Raw genomic sequence first — 18,717 nt, 5'->3', positions numbered from 1 at the left:
TCGGATCACACCCATTTTCCAACTCTGCATTGATTTTGATAACCTGTAAAGTTTCATGACTGCAAAAAAAAAGACAGACAGACAGACAGACAGGCAGGCAGAAAGACAGACAGACAGACAGACAGACAGGCAGGCAGACAGACAGACAGACAGACAGGCAGGCAGGCAGGCAGGCAGGCAGACAGACAGACAGACAGACAGACAGACAGACAGACAGACATATAAACACCTGGAAAAGCACTCAAAACAGCTTCTGTGGTAGTTCCCGCAATAGGTGTCTCCAGGACCACATTTTGCCATGATGACACACACACACACACACACACACACACACACACACACACACACACACACACACACACACACACACACACACACACACACAGATTCACAAGGTGAAAACAATACCAGCATCGCTGTCATTGCTGGCGATGATATGAAGTCAATAGGAACAAGGGTTGGTCCTTTGGACAAAATCTCTGAAATCCAGATTGTCGCCGGGGGACAGAAAAATATTGTCACGCCGTAACCTCTAATTTGATCACTAAATTAAATGATAGAAAACATACTGTGCAGTGTGCACTCATTCTTCAGCATTTATTATATTGAAAATCACTCCAAACAGCCAATTTAGGTCATCTCATTTGATTATTTTTTAGCTTCATAAGTAAAATGGTGTGGTTTGTCTTAGACCTCCCCCCAGGTCTGGGCTAATATGTCTATTTGGCAGAAAGAATCCATTACTTTGTGTCAATACTAGTAGCTATCGATGTAAGCCCTGCAGACATTGAGTCTCTCAGTGGCTGTCACTGAGGAGTTTCCCATGTGTGTTTAGTGAAAACATCAAAAGCACGGGGTCAAAGGTCAGAGGGTGGAGCCACATTAACACTTTGTTCTGCTAACCTCCACCCCTAGGTCACAGTCCAGGACATCCCCACTTCCATCTGCTACTCCCTGACTGACCCACACGTCATTACCCTGGACGGCAGGTCATTACCTCTTTATTGGTTGTCGTTAAGTCAACCACTATTTTTAAAGACCCCCTAAAGTCATGATTTAAGATGTATCTAAAATACTCTACTTTGAATGATTATTTGTGTCTGATGATTTTACCCACGTGTGTGTGTGTGTGTGTGTGTGTGTGTGTGTGTGTGTGTGTGTGTGTGTGTGTGTATGTGTGTGTGTGTGTGTGTGTGTGTGTGTATATGTATATATATATATATATAATCCTTAAATGACTTCCCCTCCTGCTTCATTATAAATTCCAAATCAACCAATCAGGGTTATCTAGATTAGAACATAACTAGCCAATCACAGCATGCAAACAAGGGCTTCAACTGCTGAATACTGGACAGGGATTGGCTCCAGTATTTGTGATCTCATGAATCACGCTTGTTGAAAATCGTGTTTTCAGTGAGAACTGAAAAACCTTCCACTTTCAGCAGACAATTGTGGATACAGCCTTCTAGTGTCAAACTGTAACAAATGTATATATATATAAAACCACATGATGCTGAATTCTGATTCTCTGATGCAGGCGTTATGAAAACCAGCAGACCGGTACATTCGTCCTTTACCAGAGTCTGAGCAGGGAGTTTGAGGTCCACTCCCGGCAGTGGGACTGCGGCAGCCGGCACTACGCTGTCACCTGCAACTGTGGCGTGGCAGCCCGAGAGGGGAGCGAGGTCGCCGTGTTCGACATGTGCAATGGCCGGCCGCAGGAAACCCGCCCGCAGCTCACCCTCAAGAACCTAGGCGACGCAGAGGGCAGCCGTGTCAGGGTCCACGAGTCCCACCAGGGGAAGAAGGTCACCGTAGGTATCCATTCAATTTGACACAATAACAATTGTTATTTGTCTCGTCTCTTAGTAGCATTCTGAAATATTTCCAAATATTTCCTAATTGTAAGCATTGTTTTTCGCTGCTGTCAGATGAAATCATTGGGTCTCCAAAAGCATCCAATTTTCAGTAATTAAGCCAAACTCTGGTATTTGGGGAGATGCTAATTCAGTCAAAATGAGAGTAATAGAGATCTGAAACTTTAGAGAAACAGATGTGACGTGTTTTGTTGGTGTTACTCTGCACATTGTGTCTTATCTGGGTTATATCCTAGAATGCAGGCAGGAATTAAGGCAATTAAGGCACGGTAAGTTTAGCACAGCACATTTCATACACAGAGACAGGTCTAAGTGCTTTACCTAAAATAGATAATAGAAAAGAGCATAGAGAAATAAAAAGATTACAAGGTGAAAAAGATAAGGTTCAAATCAAATCAAAAATCAAGTGAAATAGAGAGATATTTGACCCCTAAAGGAAACATAGAATCAAGTGCCGTTACTTCTTGGTAACTCTGGTCTGTTTGCCGGCATCACCGGACAAAAATATGCATACCGCTGACTTTACGGAGAATGAACTCCCTCAATTCTCCTTAGTATTGATTAGTCACTCTCCTACTGGTGACACTGTCAACCAGCACAGCATTACATCCACAAAGATCATCACAAAAGACCCATCAATTTACATGAGCTCATGAAGGATTCTTAGGAGCATAGATAGAAATAGACAGAAATAGACATAGATTGAAACAGCCATCCAAAAACAATTATGATATGAGCATCAATTCAGAATTGAGCATGAAGGCGTGTGGTGTGAACACAGCCTTTGTTAGATGGATGTATGAAAGCAAGCCCATATGGGGTTATACACATTTGAACAACCCAAGGAGGATCACATCATCCCTGAGTGTTTGTAAAAAAAAAAAACATGAAAATGACCTAAATTAGTTACAAGGTTTTCACCTGACAGCAGAGATTTCCTTAAGCCTTGCTGAAGTGCTCTAATGTTGAGTAAATACACATGGCCTATCCAGGTGCCTGTGGGCTACAGCTAACTCGACAGCAAAGCTACTGCTCCTTCTAAATGCCTGTTAGCATTACAAATGAATCAAAGGATTCTTAAAAGCATAAAACCAGTGGTTCTCAAACCTTTTCATGTCAAGGACCCCTAAACTGACACAAATCAGGCCACAGACTCCCATTTGATAAGATCTTGCCCCCGGATACCCCATCTGATGACGATTTTTGTTTTTGGATGTTTTATTACAGCAAGTGTATGAAACCCATGACCAAAATTGTCATTGTGTTACTTATGGATGGAATTGTAGTTCAAATAAATGATTCTGTTTTTTGAACCCTGGAACCCCCTCAAGGACCCATGGGAGTCCCCAGACCCCACTTTGAGAACCACTAGTTTAAAGGACAGCAAAACCTGTAAAAGTCAACATGGCAAATATTACGTGACAGTGAAAATACAAAATAGGTGTTTAGATTTGGTTCACTGAAGCTCTGGCTTGCATGTGATGTCCTGTTTATTTGATCTGGACTGATTTCATATATACATTGTAGCTAGGCCTGTGAGTTGCACGCAGGATCTTGGCTGAACTCACCAAGAATGACCAGCTCTGTCCGTTTGTGTTTGTGTTTTTCCTCATGAGCAGATTATGTTAATGAGCTGCTGGCTGTGACTCTCCTCTTGTAGTTGATCTTTCCCTCCGGGGCCTTTGTTAGGGCCGATGTGAGTGACTGGGGGATGAGCCTGTCCATCCGGGCGCCCAGTGTCGACTACGGCAACACGCGAGGCCTCTGCGGCACCTTTGACCGCAACACCAACAACGACTTCCACGGCTCTGATGGGCGCTCCTACGGCCCCGACGATCTGCAACGCTTCATAGAGGACTGGAGGTTAGTCATTGACGTCATGAGGATGGCTATAATTCCTAGCAGATTAAATAACTAAATTAAAGTTCAATCTTAATGGAACAGTTAATTCTGTCATCATCTCTTCCCCCCTCTTGCCAGTTAAACCACAGGTGAAGTTTGTCCATCTAACATACAGGGAGGTTGCCAGCACAACTCCCATAGCAGCCTTCTCCAAAACAACTCAAGTCAGTGGGGACCAGTTCTTCCAAACAGATCTATATTTACACCATCAACAGTGCAAATCTGAACTACAGCTGACTGATTTCCAACAAATAATGGCCTGTAGGTCTTTCTATTCACAGATTCTCTGTCTGTTTTTGTTTTATAACTCTGAAGAACAGGTCCCCATTGACTTCAGGCTGCTATGGAGTTGCGCTGGCAACCCCCCTGTGTTCTATGGACTAACACATTTCACCTGTGTTTCATTTGGCATGAGGGGGAGTGGATGATTACAGAATTTTCATTTCTGAACTATGCCCTTAAACAATGTTTCCTCTAAACTGGATTGTTTGTGTGCTCATCCAGGCAACATGACCAAATAAAAAAACTCATCTTCAATCAATCTTTTTTCAATGAAAATCTATCTGTGTTAGCGGTACTTTACTTTGTTGTCATTTGGTCCAAGTGGTCTAGTCTCACAAAGCGTACTTGTTCCAGATCATTTTGTTTTGTGTGTGTGTATTAGGATATCTCCTGGTGAGAGTTTATTCGACAAGACGCCCACTGGGACAAAGCAGGAGACCAGGAGACCTTTCTGTCAGTGCCGAAAAGGATATGGCGCTTCTCCTCACTCTGGGACAGGAGCCGCGAACCTGTACAACCCCTCCGCTCACACCGACTGCATGGCCTACGATAATGTGGATTACATGTCCGTCTTCCCCTCCATGGACACAACACTGGAATACATCAAGAGTCCGGAGCGAGAAGAGAGCATCTTGGATATGTCCGCCTTCGACAGCCAACAGCAGCCTCGGTTGTTTGGGGAGCTCGCCATCGGACGACGCGGCGTGGATGTTGGCGACGAAACGGACGGCGAGTTCAGGGAAGACCTTCTGCTTTCTGTCAACAGGCAGAGGAGACAGGCTGAGTACGAGTTCCGACCTGTCTTCACCACGCAGAGCCTCAGTCAGGCTGATCTGGATAGCTTTGCCTACTTCTTCCCAGAGGACCACTTGGCAGAAGCCCGGCCGGAGGCACAACCCCGGTGGCCCACGCCAAGCGGCCTGACCTCGGCCAAAGCCCTGGAGGTAGGGCTGAAGGATATACCTCCCTGATTCTTAAAGGAACACTCCGCCCATTTTCAACCAGCTTTGTATCATTAGAACATCAGTAGTATATCAGAAAACTGTAAACTGTTTTGAAGTCTGTCATTTAATTTGACAGTTATTGAGTGTTAAAGTGTGGACCAGTGACATCACTGGTCCACACTAACTCAAATTAATAACTCATTAACTCAAATCAACTCTCAATAACTGTCAAACATTCTGTCATTCATCTAGTCTGACAGTTATTGAGAGTTGATTTGAGTTAATGAGTTATTAATTTGAGTTAGTGTGGTTTAACACTACACATGACAGACTTCAAAACAGTTTACAGTTTTCTGATATACTACTGATGTTCTAATGATACAACGCTGGTTGAAAATGGGCAGTGTTCCTTTAAGTATTGCAATTCTAAGTATATACAATTCAATATTACAATTTATTGCAATTCTTTTAAATAATAGACCTGGATCATAGACTTCTAGAGACTGTATGAGTCATATTTCCCAAAAATAATGCACATCACATGTCAGTCAGTCTTTCTGAGATGTATTTCAGCATCAGCTGCATATAAAAGTGGTACATAAAATGTAGGCTACAATGTACACAGGTGTGCATGAATTGACTTGGAAAAGAAACATCTGTGTAGTGCAAAATAATATAACGTTACTCCCGAATCAACAATTTGGGAATAAAAGGATTTGATAAAAAAATCTGGAAATAAAAGATTTTGATATTTAAACTACTAATGAGAATTTCACCGAAAAACACTGCTGATTTATTCTGCACATGATGTCCAAGAACTATAAACAGTTTTGCAGGCATTCATTTAGTTTGACAGTTATTGAGAGTTGATTTGAGTTGTGGACAAGTGATGTCACTCAGTGGAGTTCTTTAAGTGAATCGATTCCCCCCCACCACCCCTACCTGGAGGTGTGCCAGCTAGCCTTGGCCAACTCCACCGTGGGCGCAGTGTGCCGGGCGCTGCTGGGGCGCCGTCTGGACGAGGCCGTGGACCTCTGCATGCTGGACCTCCAGCTCAAAGACGACCTGGGCTGGGAGGAGGAGCTGCTGCCCTACCTGGAGAACGAGTGCGAGAGGAGGCTGCTGGAGAACCGGACACGCCGGGCCCTGGAGGCGGTCGGTCCTCCGGGGGGAGTGTCCGGGGAGGTGGCGACGGCGCTGCGCTGCCCCAACTTCTGCAATGGAAACGGAGTCTGTACGGAGTGGGGCTGCCAGTGTTACCCCAGCCACAGCTTCTACGACTGCAGCCTGGCCATCAGTGAGTATCCAGAGACAGCTGCTCCAGTCCTGGTGGTCCCAGTCCCTTAATGCTTCTAGCAGGTTAATCGCTGTGAGGTTGTTATTTCGCTGTGCTCAGACTACATTGCCTTGTAAAACTGTGGGTTTGTCATTCATAACTTACCAAAACATGCTCAGCCTTCAGTTATTTATGTTATTTATATTTATTATACTCCAGGACAGCACTCCAATAAATTAATTTCTAGTTATTGCCGCACAGACATTTTGGGCCAGATATTTTTTGTTCTGTGATTGGCGATTGGAGTTTGAGAAGTTTGATGGGTAACTAAGAAAAATAATCACCTCTGATAGGCTGTTGAGATGATGAATGACCTCTCTGTTTCTGATAGGCTCAAATTACAGATCGTTGATGTCTAATATTAACTTAACCGATTAACTAAGATAATTAGCAGATAATAATATCCCTTCTGATTGGTGAGGTAACACATTTGTAATAATTTCTCTTCTGATAGGCTTGTGAGGTGATTAGCAAATAATAATGTCACCTCTGATAGGCTGGAAAGTTAATCGAGTAATAATAATCTCTCCTCTGATGAGCTGGTAAAACTATTAACTAATACTAATCTCTCCTCTGATAGGCCAGCCAGTAGAGCTAACAGATTTGGAAAATGGTGGACTGTGTGACATCCGAGCGTTCGACTGCCGCAGTGTCCGAGTCTTCGGCCTCGGCTTCATTAACTCTCCCGACCTCAGCTGCCACGCCACCAGAGTGAAGGTAAGTGGTGTTTTGTATTTCCACTGAATTACATTGTGATGTCAGTGTGAAATGAATGAAATGTTATTTTCTTAGCATATTTTATTTGCTTAATGGTTAAATAATGTTTTTATTGTTAATTCATTCAAGAACACTTAGAGAAGATGCTCCTCCCTGAACCGGCCCAGCAGCATGCTACGCCGAGCAGGGAGGGCCGCAAAAATCCCCCATGTGGATACAAGATTCCAGATAAATTTAAAGCCATAGTGAGTAAGAGAGGGAGCCTAAGCACATGGAAACATGTTCACATTTTGAGCCTGCAGACTCTAGCGCTAGAATACATGATTAGCCTTTGAGCCAAGCAGACTGAGCTATAAAAGGTGGAGGCTGGGGTGGTGGAGGCAAAGCATTGCCAGCAGCATCAGTGTGAGGCAGCAATTGTGGAGCAGATCAGAGTGAGAGAGGAGGCCGTGTTTATATGGACCACCTTATTGTGAGAATGGCTGTGGTTGGTGAATGAATGATCCAATCAGCAGCTGACAGCTGGATACTGAAGACTGAATATCAGCACAAAATATCAGTAGCAATCATATAGCAATCAGTCATCAAAGACACAAATTGCTCAAACCTTACTCTCTATCTAAGGCAGTGCTGACCAATTTGGGGCCTGTCTATCTGTCTGTCTGTCTGTCTGCCTCCACAGTATATGAATGGAGAATGGGTTCCAGGGGAGAAACAGAGGACTAAAGCCACGTTCCTCAGCTCCAAGGCTTTAGACTGTGCCGTCCCATCCCTGAGCAACATGGCCGTCCACACAGAGGACTTCATGATGGACGACAAACCGTACGCACGCTGGGAGATCAAGGTAATGCTCTCATGTTAACCTCCACACAGACGACTTCATGACAAGCCAAGGGGGGTGGGGGGTGAAAATGCTTTTTAAGAGAAGAAACATCTTCTTTTACCTAGTTGGTTGGCAGCAGAATCCATTGGCCCATTCACAGTGTAACGCCTCCCCTTCCTGTCCCAGGTGACCAATGATGGCTCCCAGTACAGCCAGGCCAATTTGCTGACGATCTACGACGGTGTCTGCCAGGTTTGCGAGGCCTCGCGCTCAGGACTCTGTAAGTTAAAGGTAACTCATACAGCCAATCAAAGCAGGGTCAGACATGTTCTCCATGTTGTGCTGTTTATCTCCTCATTTTACAAAACATTAACAACTCAACAACACACACGGTGTGGGGTGGGGGGGGGGAGTTGTCCTTGCCAAAGCTGAATGAAATAATTGAATTACCTGAGGAAGAGATGTTGCGGCTGGCTGATGTTTATTTATAGCTGATTTCCTGCCTGTTATCTGCAGACTCCAGAGGAAAAGCCCTGAGGAAAGCAACTGGACAAAACTTTTTTATAGTGTAGATGTAGAAGCTTCTTGAAGCTGCTTCAGCATATTGATGTAAACTGATAAGATGAGTTTGGAGCTGAGATGTTTAACAAATCTTTTTTACCTGTCCATTTTTTCCCAATTCAACAGGCATTATTGGCATGAAAATTGATAACAATTTTGCTTTGTCTGTCTGTCTGTCTGCCTACCTGTCTGTCTGTCTGCCTGTCTGTCTGTCTGTGGTCGGTGGTCAAAGGTCAAGGTCACTGTGACCTCACGAACGCCATTTTCAAGCTTGGTAACGCCATATCTCAGTAACACCAGGATTTCTTCACATTTGGCTCATGTCTGAATTTGTGCTGTGGCTTCATACTTTGACTGATTTGAAAAGTGTCAATGGATCTGTGCTTAGCTCAGCTAGCACTTTACTCTAAATGATGTAAAGGAAATTATACAATTCCACTACGGACACTAATGAGTTAAAGATGGGGATGATACCTTTGGAATTGAATGGCTTAATTCTGATTCATTGATTTCTTCAGTTCTCGGCTGTCCTTGATTGTTGAAGAAGAAATGTAAACAGTCAGTAAACAGTAATTTCTCTCTCTCTCTCTCTCTCTCTCTCTCTCTCTCTCTCTCTCTCTCTCTCTCTCTCTCAGGAGAAGACGTGTAACATCGATGGAATGTGTTTCTCAGAGGGAGACTCCAACCCCAGCAGCCCTTGCCTCCTCTGTGACCCCGACACCTCCAAGTTCTCCTGGTCTCTCAACCAAGGTCAAAACTCATGATCACATATTCATCTCATACTTCTTCTCATGCACGCCTCTACTACAGCTGCAGCCTATCACACTGTATCACTCCTCTATGGAGAGATTTCAGGAGATGTGCAACCCCTGTCGGCCATAATGGAGGAGCTCAGCTCTGTGAACAGCTGATGTTTCTAAACTATCTAAGGTTGCTTTCACATATAAGCTGGTGGACTCGGTGCGATTCGGGGGGGTGAAGTTGCAACATTGTTGCGATTTTCATTTGGTCTGGTTCGCTTTCACACAGCAATTTGTCACAAGCGCACCAAACTTTCTAAACAATGTCACGTGGTCGAAACAGTCACTCGTCTATTGGACAGAATAGAGAAGGGAAATCTCTCCTCTCCAGCAGGCTTCTTGCCTGGCTGAGGGCTGACTGAACAACACAAGTGAATCCGCAAAACACAAACCATGGAGCAACACCACCTGCGATATTGGGATTTCTGGTTTTTCTTTGGTGTTACTATCAAATAATTATTTAACAAGAATGTGCCAAATATGACCAGCAGATGAGGCAGCAAGCTGTCGAACATTTCATTCTGCAGATGAGAGTAGCCTATGTACCAAAGACCAAAGGAGATAGGCAAGCCGGCCAGCTGTTGAGAAATGTGATGTTGTTATGACGACGTAGCCTACGTCACGACACAGCGCGCAGGTACTGTACACGTGTGCACGCAGAACCGAGACCCACATTCGTTTGCGCTCACACCACCCCAAACGAACCGCACTATCCGAGGAAACGAACTCTGGCACGGTTAAAGCGGACTAAACAGCTTATATGTGAAAGTGACCTAAGTTGATCAGAAATCAGTTAGTTGGCACCATTGCCTAATTCTACAGAAATACAGGGCTCTTTCATACACAGATCGCACAAAAATTGCCGTTTAGGAGTCCCGTAAAGCCAGCCGCCTCACCACAGAAATTGCTTTCACACAGAGCCAAGCAGCACGGCCACATTACCGTGCTGCGTGTACTTTCAGGTGAAATCCCCTGATCCCGGATTGAAAGGCGAGCGGAGGGATTTCCTGCTCCTCCTAGCCCAAATGAATATTTTCATAGGTTAGTGTAGCCTAGGCTACTGTATGATGAACGAATTCATTCAACAAGACTTCCCTCCTAGTCCGCTGAGCAGGGAGGATAGGTGCACTCGCATGGTGGGCGGGCAGATCGATATGGTGTCCTACTAAAATTGGAACGATACACGACCGCCCGCATATCAAACAGCTGCAGTCTGCATAACGTTCGTCGGGGGAATAGTAGCCTATAGGCTATAAATGCACATGACTACTTACCGTTAGTAGTTTTTGTAAGGGAATGCACAGAGCTGATTTTGAGAGGGAATAACCTCAGACCAACTCGCCACAGACAGCTATAGCCCTCTGAAGCTTATTATTATATCCGTTAATTGTAGCCTTCCTACTAATGTCAACATCGTTTGAGCATAAAGCCTGACCGCACGGAGCATTCCTCCTGGCGTCCCTGCAGTCATGATTGTATAGGCAACTTTTTTTACTTTCACTCGTGCACTTTCTTGATACATGAGGTGATTTCCCCTGTAATTTTTTTTATGAATGAGCAGACCATTTGCACCTTTTCCGGCTCGCTGCGACGACCTTTCAAATGGAGGCGGGTTGCCAGGTAACCCGGCGCTGTTACTACCTCCCATCGCGGGACAAAAGGCGTAAAACAATTGTCCACCAAAGCGCATTCACGACTTTCACATCGGAGGCGCTAATCCTATTTTCCGTGCATTTTTCGGCTTTCAAGACCGGTGTGAAAGAGCCCACTGTCTACTTTTAATTTATAAAACTTGTTTTAAGTGTGTAAACAACCTTGTCCCAGAAATACAAAAATAAAAAAGTGTAATCAGAATTAGGAAATTGTGGAAATTGTAAAGCTGCAAAACACAGAACATTATTTGGTCAGTCATCCTTCTCAGTAAGAGCTACACAATTGTGGAATGCGTTATTACCATCTGAAATTATAAAGTTAACAGAGTTCAAGATTTTTAACACATATGCAAAACAGTGCCTGAAAATGAAACAAGCCTGTGAACACTGATTGTGTACTGCAGGCTATATGCTTTGACCACACCCACTGTACACACACATATGCAGACATGTGCACGCCATGTGCGTACAGGCACAATTCATGGACGTACTATGTGTGAACATGCACCAGCATACACACCCACATGCACATACATAACATATACTTCAATAATGTACTTTGTTACAATACAATTGTTAATTGTATTGTATTGTATGTACTGCTGTACTGTATTCTAATTTATTATTTTTTAAGTTTAATACTCCTTTACTTAATGTTTTTAATTCCAAAATCCTAGCCAGGGACAGGGGTTGCAAATTAATTGCATGGCATCTATTTTTTGTATTCTATGAAACAACGTTTTATGCATTTGTCCCTTAAATAAGCGTTAAATAAGCGAGTAGATAAACCAATGCACAACTTCATCATTTCAAGTAAGGAAAGGCACTAAATGACACATGACTTATTAGGATAAGATACAGGATGCCATTAGGATGTTTTCTTTGACTCATCACTGTTTTTGTGTGTTTTTGATGGTGATGCTCCACTAAAGCCATAATATGTCATTAGACTGGTAACAGCAACAGTGCAGGCGCTCAGTACAGCTGTCACTACGACACTGAGTGTTCCTGCTCACTCTGTCCATTAACGGATCAAAGGAACACAGGCCATCTGCCAGGTGTAGGTTTCCCAGCATGCCCTGGCCCGTCGTTTAACCACTCAGACAGAGAGAGAGACAGAGAGAGAGAGAGAGAGAGAGAGAGTCTGACCACATTAGTTACATAGACTGACAATCATCCCTCTAACTCCAACACGCTGGAACTAGTATAGCAGTAGTTGTCTGCAGCTGCTACCTGAATCATTGTGTGAAATCAGCACCTACATATCTTTCTAATACCAATTCAAAACATACAGAAGCCCTGAAAGGCAAAGTGAAACATTTATTTTGTGGCCAAAAAGTTGAGTGGAGTTATTAAAGCTGGAGTGTGGGACTTTTGTCTCCCTCTTCTGGAATTCAGAAACAGTCATCTATCTGACTGAGCCCAAAACACCTCGTCTTGCCTCCCTACGTTGCATGTAGGAAAAACTATGAAATACAGAGATTTAGCTGGCAGTGATATAGGCTTAATCACCATCGTGGGAACTTTAGCTAAAGTTAGCCCTTGTAGCAAGGACCTGACTTTACAGTAAGAGATGTCAATGTATACATAAAGCGCTGCAGTGCAAGTTTAAGTTATTATTAAGAGTTATAGGTTGTCCAAATGACTTAGTGACATTGATGTGAGGTCAAGTTTAAGTACAGTGACATGTTTGGGAGGGATTGGAGAGAAACTATACCTGATATTATCTTTTTAATCATCTTGTCTTCTCCTTTCTCCAACCCTATTCCACGTTGGACGTTTTAATTAAAAAAATCTCCTCCCTCTTCAGTCAACGTGCCGCCAGCCTTCCACCGACCTGAGGGACACCTCCGGACGTTCGCGGGGGAGAACTTCGTCTTCCAGTGGGCGGCGTCGGACCCCGAGGGCTCGGCGCTCCTCTTCCAGCTTGAGGAGGGGCCGCGAGGGGCCGTCCTCTCCCCGGCCGGCCTCCTTATCTGGAGGGTCCCCAAGCATGAGGAGGAAGAGGAGGGACGACAGGAGAGACACTTGTTCCGTTTCACCCTCTCAGATGAGTGCAACGCCCAGAGCACCTCCACCGTGGAGGTAATGGTGGGGAGGGAGAGGTGAGGAGGAGAGGAGAGGAGAAGAGAGGAGAGGATGAGAGGAGAAGAGAAGAGAAGAGAGGAGAGGAGTGGAGAAGAGAGGAGAGGATGAGAAGAGAGGAGAGGAGAGGAGAGAAGAGAGGAGAGGATGAGAAGAGAGGAGAGGAGTGGAGAAGAGAGGAGAGGATGAGGAGAGAGGAGAGGAGTGGAGAAGAGAGGAGAGGATGAGGAGAGAGGAGTGGAGAAGAGAGGAGTGGAGAAGAGAGGAGAGGATGAGGAGAGAGGAGAGGAGAGGAGAGAAGAGGATGAGAAGAGAGGAGAGGATGAGGAGAGAGGAGAGGAGTGGAGAAGAGAGGAGAGGAGAGGAGTGGAGAAGAGAGGAGAGGATGAGGAGAGAGGAGTGGAGAAGAGGAGAGAGGAGAGAGGAGTGGAGAAGAGAGGAGAGGATGAGGAGAGGAGTGGAGAAGAGAAGAGGATGAGAAGAGAGGAGAGGATGAGAAGAGAGGAGAGGAGAGGAGTGGAGAAGAGAGGAGAGGAGAGGAGTGGAGAAGAGAGGAGAGGATGAGAAGAGAGGAGTGGAGAGGAGAGGATGAGAAGAGAGGAGAGGAGTGGAGAAGAGAGGAGAGGATGAGAAGAGAGGAGATGAGAGAGGAGGGAGCAGAGGATGAGGGAAGGAAGGGGAGAGGAGGGAATAAGAAGAGAGAGGAGGAATTACCAGGAGAGTAGGGCTGAAAGATCGAATTGCAACTGAGATTTAGGATGTGTTCGAATGATCTTTTTTCCCTCCTTAGGAAGATTCCTAACTGAGTGAAATGGGCCGGAAGTACCTACGTTTCTTTTTACATGTTTATTTATGAAAAGTAATTACAGTGACAAAACTCAATGATGTATCATTCAAGCACAAAATATCCAGAAAAAATCACACCTTTTTACAATTCGAAGGCAGCACTGAAGTTTTTCTGGTCATATTTATAACTTTACAAGAAAATAAAAAATAAAAAAAAGAGAAGAGAGGGGTAGAGCAGAGAGGAAAGGATAGGAGGAGGAGATGGATAGAAGAAAATGAGAACAGCATGGAGAAGGAACTGTAAACAGTTTATGGAAGTGATGTTCCTGCCTGGGTGGTTCTCTCTCTCTCTCTCTCTCTCACACACACACACACACACACACACACACACACACACACACACACACACACACACACACACACACACACACATCCTCTCACTGCTGACATCTTCTTTTAAGCCTTGCCTCCCAAGCCAAATCGCTTTAAAGTAAGAAAAAGATAAACACTGAAATGAGCCTACAGTTGTTACGTGAAAATGAAATCACAAAATAAAAGGGCTGTTTGTTGACTGAAAGTAAGCATTAACCTCTCTGTGCTGACACAAGAATAGCATGCACCAAGCAGGTTCAACAGCATTACTGTTATATTGAAGGTGCTATTTGTTGCATTTTAACATCAATAAATCTTTCCCACATTAATTTTGAGATATTAGCATAATTCCCGTAAACAAACCAGACCATCACCAACCAGGCCTGTCAACCTCTAACGGCTTCTACTCTGCATGTTCCATTGTTTCTCCACCTGGTAGGGTATGGAGAAAAATCTGCTAGATTGCTTTAGGGCACAAAACTGAAAACAGATTGGAGGATATCAAGGTCTGTTGTCATCTCTCACGGCACAAATAAATTCAGCTCAAGCAGGAGCCTGGCCGTTCACCCCAGAAGTGCTCTGTTTTGCTTTGTGCCGGTCACAACTTCTACTGACTTCCTGCCTGGCTGCTCGTGGCTCGCATCAAAGATAGACCAGACGTGGAAACTCTTGCTGTAGGCCACGAGACGCCCACGCCGCAGCCAGTGTGACCAGTCTCATTTGTTAACACAGGCATCAAAATGAAACTGCCTGCGCTTCCAGGCGCTTTGCCTCGCTTCCGTGTCGCTTCTGTTTCCAGTGTGTTTGCGCTGTCATTCTTCTTGCACTTCAAAACAAACCTATCCCTGAGTGATGCATGGTGAGGGAGCAGGGAGGAGCAGCAACATTTATGGCAGGAAGCAAGATGGCTTGTAGCAAATGGTGGTCTTCATTTGGAGAAATACTAGAACCACTGGTGTAAGACAGGCGACCAATCGTCTCCACCATGCTCTAGGCCAGGGCTTCCCAAACTTTTCCATCCAAGTACCACTACATACAAAATTGGCTGATTTAACCATGCAATAGCAGCGGAAAGGCTAAATGACAATATAAGGCTACTAGCTGGTTCAAAACGGACACACACACACACACACACACACGCACGCACGCACGCACGCACACACACACACACACACACACACACACACACACACACACACACACACACACGCACACACACCTGCTAACATTAGGCTGTAAAAAAGAGGACCCCTTTGGAAAAAAAAGGTTTCCCTCGCCAAACTTTCACCTAACTTTCGAGTGTTATTTAGCTACCTTCCTGACAAACTAGCATGGCATGGTTGGCACAAATCGATTCCTTAGGTCTTCTAGTTTCATATGATACCGGATATGATATCAACTTCACTCTGGCTTTAAAACTGAGCCTGCTGCAGCCTCTGAAAGTAAATGTTGAAAATTGTGATATTTCCAAAATATTGCGATATTTCGTCAAATCGGTCAAATCTGGCTACTCCTCAGGGTTAATGTGTATGTAAAAACTGTTGTCTCAATTTATTTTTTATTTTTTTCCAATTCTCTGGCGGACCACCAGGCGGAGCTAGGCTAATTTGAGCTACTCTGTGTCTCTTCTCTCCCGATACAGATTGACGTGGTGCCGTGTGGCTGTCAGAATGGTGGCACGTGTGTGACGGACGTCACCTTCCCGGCCGGCAGTGGGAGGTACCTGTGTGTGTGTCCTGAGGGGAAGCAGGGCGCCCTCTGCGACCAGGACGTGGACGCGTGCACGTCGGCTCCGTGCACGGCCGGGAAATGCATCAACACAAACAACGGGTACAGATGCGAGTGTCCCGCAGGGCTCAGAGGTACGTTTATAAAGTCTTAGGTGGCCAAGTGGTTCAAGAGGAAAATGTAGGCCTATGTGTTGGAGCCAGAATAATAACATTGGTTTAGTTAAAGCTCAGTGGGCGGAGCCAACAAAAAAAAGTGAACTAACTGGCAAACTTAGAGGGTTAAAAGGATTAGGAAGGAATGCAAATTACTTTTTTCATTCATTCATGACCATTCCATTCCACTTCATAATATTAGCTCCTCTCTTACCACTCAGTCTAACTGTGATCGACAATCGTGCTACTCACTCTCGAGTTTGACTGCACAAATTCTTCAGTCACTAGACCAAAATAAATAAATACAAATCTACGTTTTTATCTTTTTTGGTCTGAATGAAATATGCTCTCTCCTGATTCTATAGCTGAGTCGCTTGGTTTGACAAAGTAAAACAATTTTTATAAGCATTTTACGAAACGTCTATTGAAAAATGAAAGGCGGATGAATTCCCTTGGTGCTTATGCTAAACGTGGAAGAGGGCGTGACTTTGGCACTCAATAGAAAAAAACGTGGACAATCACTGCTATACACTTTACACAAATACTGCTCTACACAGTAGCGTGAATAGTGAATGAAATTGAGAAAAATTATACGACAGAATGTAGGGAAGCAGTGGATGGATCAATCCAGAAGGAGGCGGTAATGCAACATAAAGGATGCCAACTGCCATAAAACACCACAGAAGAAGAAGAGAAAAATGACTTAAAAGGTGATCCTCTCACAACAGCATCATTAGTGGAGGGGACTGGCTATTAACAGAGCACTTCTGGATGTCATTTTGTTGATACTTTATCTAAACCCCAGTCACCTTTGATGGTTAAGATCACACAGAAAGTAGCAGTATAGGCAGCAGCAGAGGAGATATGATCACTGTCCTCGTCTGTAACTGATGTGCTGTGTGTCTGCCAGGTGGGACGTGTCTGGAAGATATTAATGAGTGTGAGAGGAAGCCCTGCTTCCCAGGAGTCCAATGTTTCAACAGCTTCGGCTCCTACAGCTGTGGGCCGTGCCCCAAAGGCATGCTGGGAGATGGGACCATATGTACAGGTAAGCATATGGGCTTGCCTTTTTAACATTGGGAATTAATCAAGCAGCCTTGCAATGTCTACACAGCCTCCCGAACATGTTTTAATTTTTCAAATATTTTTATTGTGTTTTCAATTACGAGTAAAATTGGCTAGCTGACTAACCTAAATAAATAACACACACATTTTATGTTTCTTTAATGTCGATTAAATTAGACAATTTGATTAAATTAGTTAATGCGTCAATTTGATATCTATACTCATTTGTAGGCTAACAGTAAATATAGGGAGGAAGGCAGTGCAAAAGTGATTTGCATGTGTATTCACATACAGCAGTGAAATACCAACATTCAAAGGTGGTTAGCAAATACCATAGCTAAAAGGGACATCAACAACATTGTCTTGTCAATATATGGTTGAGCAAGCAGATGAACCTGAGCCTGCTCATTTAGCATAAGTTAAGAAGTATTCAAATACAGTTTTTTCAAGTCCAGCGTCCAATCAGGGCCAGCAGTGATTGGCTATCCAAAGAGATCTGACCCTTACATCATGACAATAAAATGAGAACATGTACCTCTACCCGGGTTTCTGAAACAATATAAACCTACAGATCTAGGTTGAAAATACACTGTAAGAAATATTCATCTGATCAAATCTTTCAATGTTGTATAGCGTCTTAAAATATTATCGTTACTGGGGGGATCTGCCAATGAGATACTTTCACTCAGTCCCAGTGCAACTCAATGTTTGTTTGTTTTTTAAGAATTTTCCTCTGTCAACTAAGTAATTAATATTAATAAAATATTCAACCTTTCAAATGGACACTAACCACTTATTTCAAGAGGGTGTTTGAAAGCTAAAATGCCTTGAAAATATGATTATGATCTCACCTTATTGGCTTTTATTTCAAACAGAGAGACACATTTCTAGAATGACAATGATTTATTAAATGATTAGATACATGAGGCTGTTATTAAATTATATTTGGCGATTAGACTCTGTCGTGACGTCAGCTTGATAATGACATCATGATCAGCAGGGGTAGTGCAGGCAGGAGTAGGTTTGAATATCCCCCACGTGGAGTCTAGACCTGGTGGTGGCAAAGGTGGTTTTGGTCTTGCTGGAGAAGGCTTCTGAATCTGAAGACCTCGGAGAGGACTGGAGGAGAATGGGGTGGAGGAGGGACGCAGGAACGCACTGAAAACCCAGCAGACCACACAAAGAGAAAAGGCAGCTTTTAGCTTTGACAGCTAGATGATGATAGGCTGAATGGAAAGACGTGTCTTACTCGGATTGGTTTAATCTAAACGTTACCGCCCACAAACAGTGACGCTAGATAGAAGCGGGATAAGGGTTGATGACGTGGTGGTATGAATGAGTGGGCGTTTCTCCTTAGGAGAGTGAATAAATGGAGAGTGAATGAATGACAACTGACAGGTCTCATCTTTAAGAATTTGCGGGAAAGGAGTGATTGGTGACAAGGGGGTGACAAATAGAGGGTTTCTCCTAGAAGCGGGGTGATGGGCGTGACAACTAGGAGAGTAAATAATCGAGTGAGTGAATGAATGACAACTAACAGGTCTCTTCTTATAGAATTTTCACTAAGCTCCATTTGTTTCACTTTTTTTTTTTTTATAATCAAATAAAATAGAATGTAAGTACATGTAGTTG

The 18,717-nt window shown here is 44.0% G+C and overlaps 1 protein-coding gene across 1 annotated transcript in view; it reads left to right on the top strand.

Moving 5' to 3' along the window:
• LOC310773278 (von Willebrand factor D and EGF domain-containing protein) overlaps positions 1 to 18,717 on the top strand; it is a gene marked incomplete at its 5' end in the record, with an annotated part of 66,994 nt that overhangs the window by 15,415 nt on the left and 32,862 nt on the right. Inside the window, 12 exons of the mRNA XM_083633156.1 lie at positions 916 to 989; positions 1,538 to 1,814; positions 3,538 to 3,740; positions 4,444 to 5,005; positions 5,954 to 6,302; positions 6,922 to 7,058; positions 7,741 to 7,902; positions 8,068 to 8,172; positions 9,078 to 9,192; positions 12,705 to 12,979; positions 15,780 to 15,999; positions 16,931 to 17,068. Of these exons, the coding sequence (XP_083489282.1) occupies positions 916 to 989; positions 1,538 to 1,814; positions 3,538 to 3,740; positions 4,444 to 5,005; positions 5,954 to 6,302; positions 6,922 to 7,058; positions 7,741 to 7,902; positions 8,068 to 8,172; positions 9,078 to 9,192; positions 12,705 to 12,979; positions 15,780 to 15,999; positions 16,931 to 17,068 (2,617 nt within the window). The remainder of the gene's footprint in view (positions 1 to 915; positions 990 to 1,537; positions 1,815 to 3,537; positions 3,741 to 4,443; positions 5,006 to 5,953; positions 6,303 to 6,921; positions 7,059 to 7,740; positions 7,903 to 8,067; positions 8,173 to 9,077; positions 9,193 to 12,704; positions 12,980 to 15,779; positions 16,000 to 16,930; positions 17,069 to 18,717) is intronic.

Source organism: Poromitra crassiceps (assembly GCF_964638095.1).
Source record: "Poromitra crassiceps genome assembly, chromosome: 3".
NCBI lineage: Eukaryota > Metazoa > Chordata > Actinopteri > Beryciformes > Melamphaidae > Poromitra > Poromitra crassiceps.
Note: the sequence above shows the minus strand (reverse complement) of the source record. Positions and strands in the feature narration are given on the sequence as shown.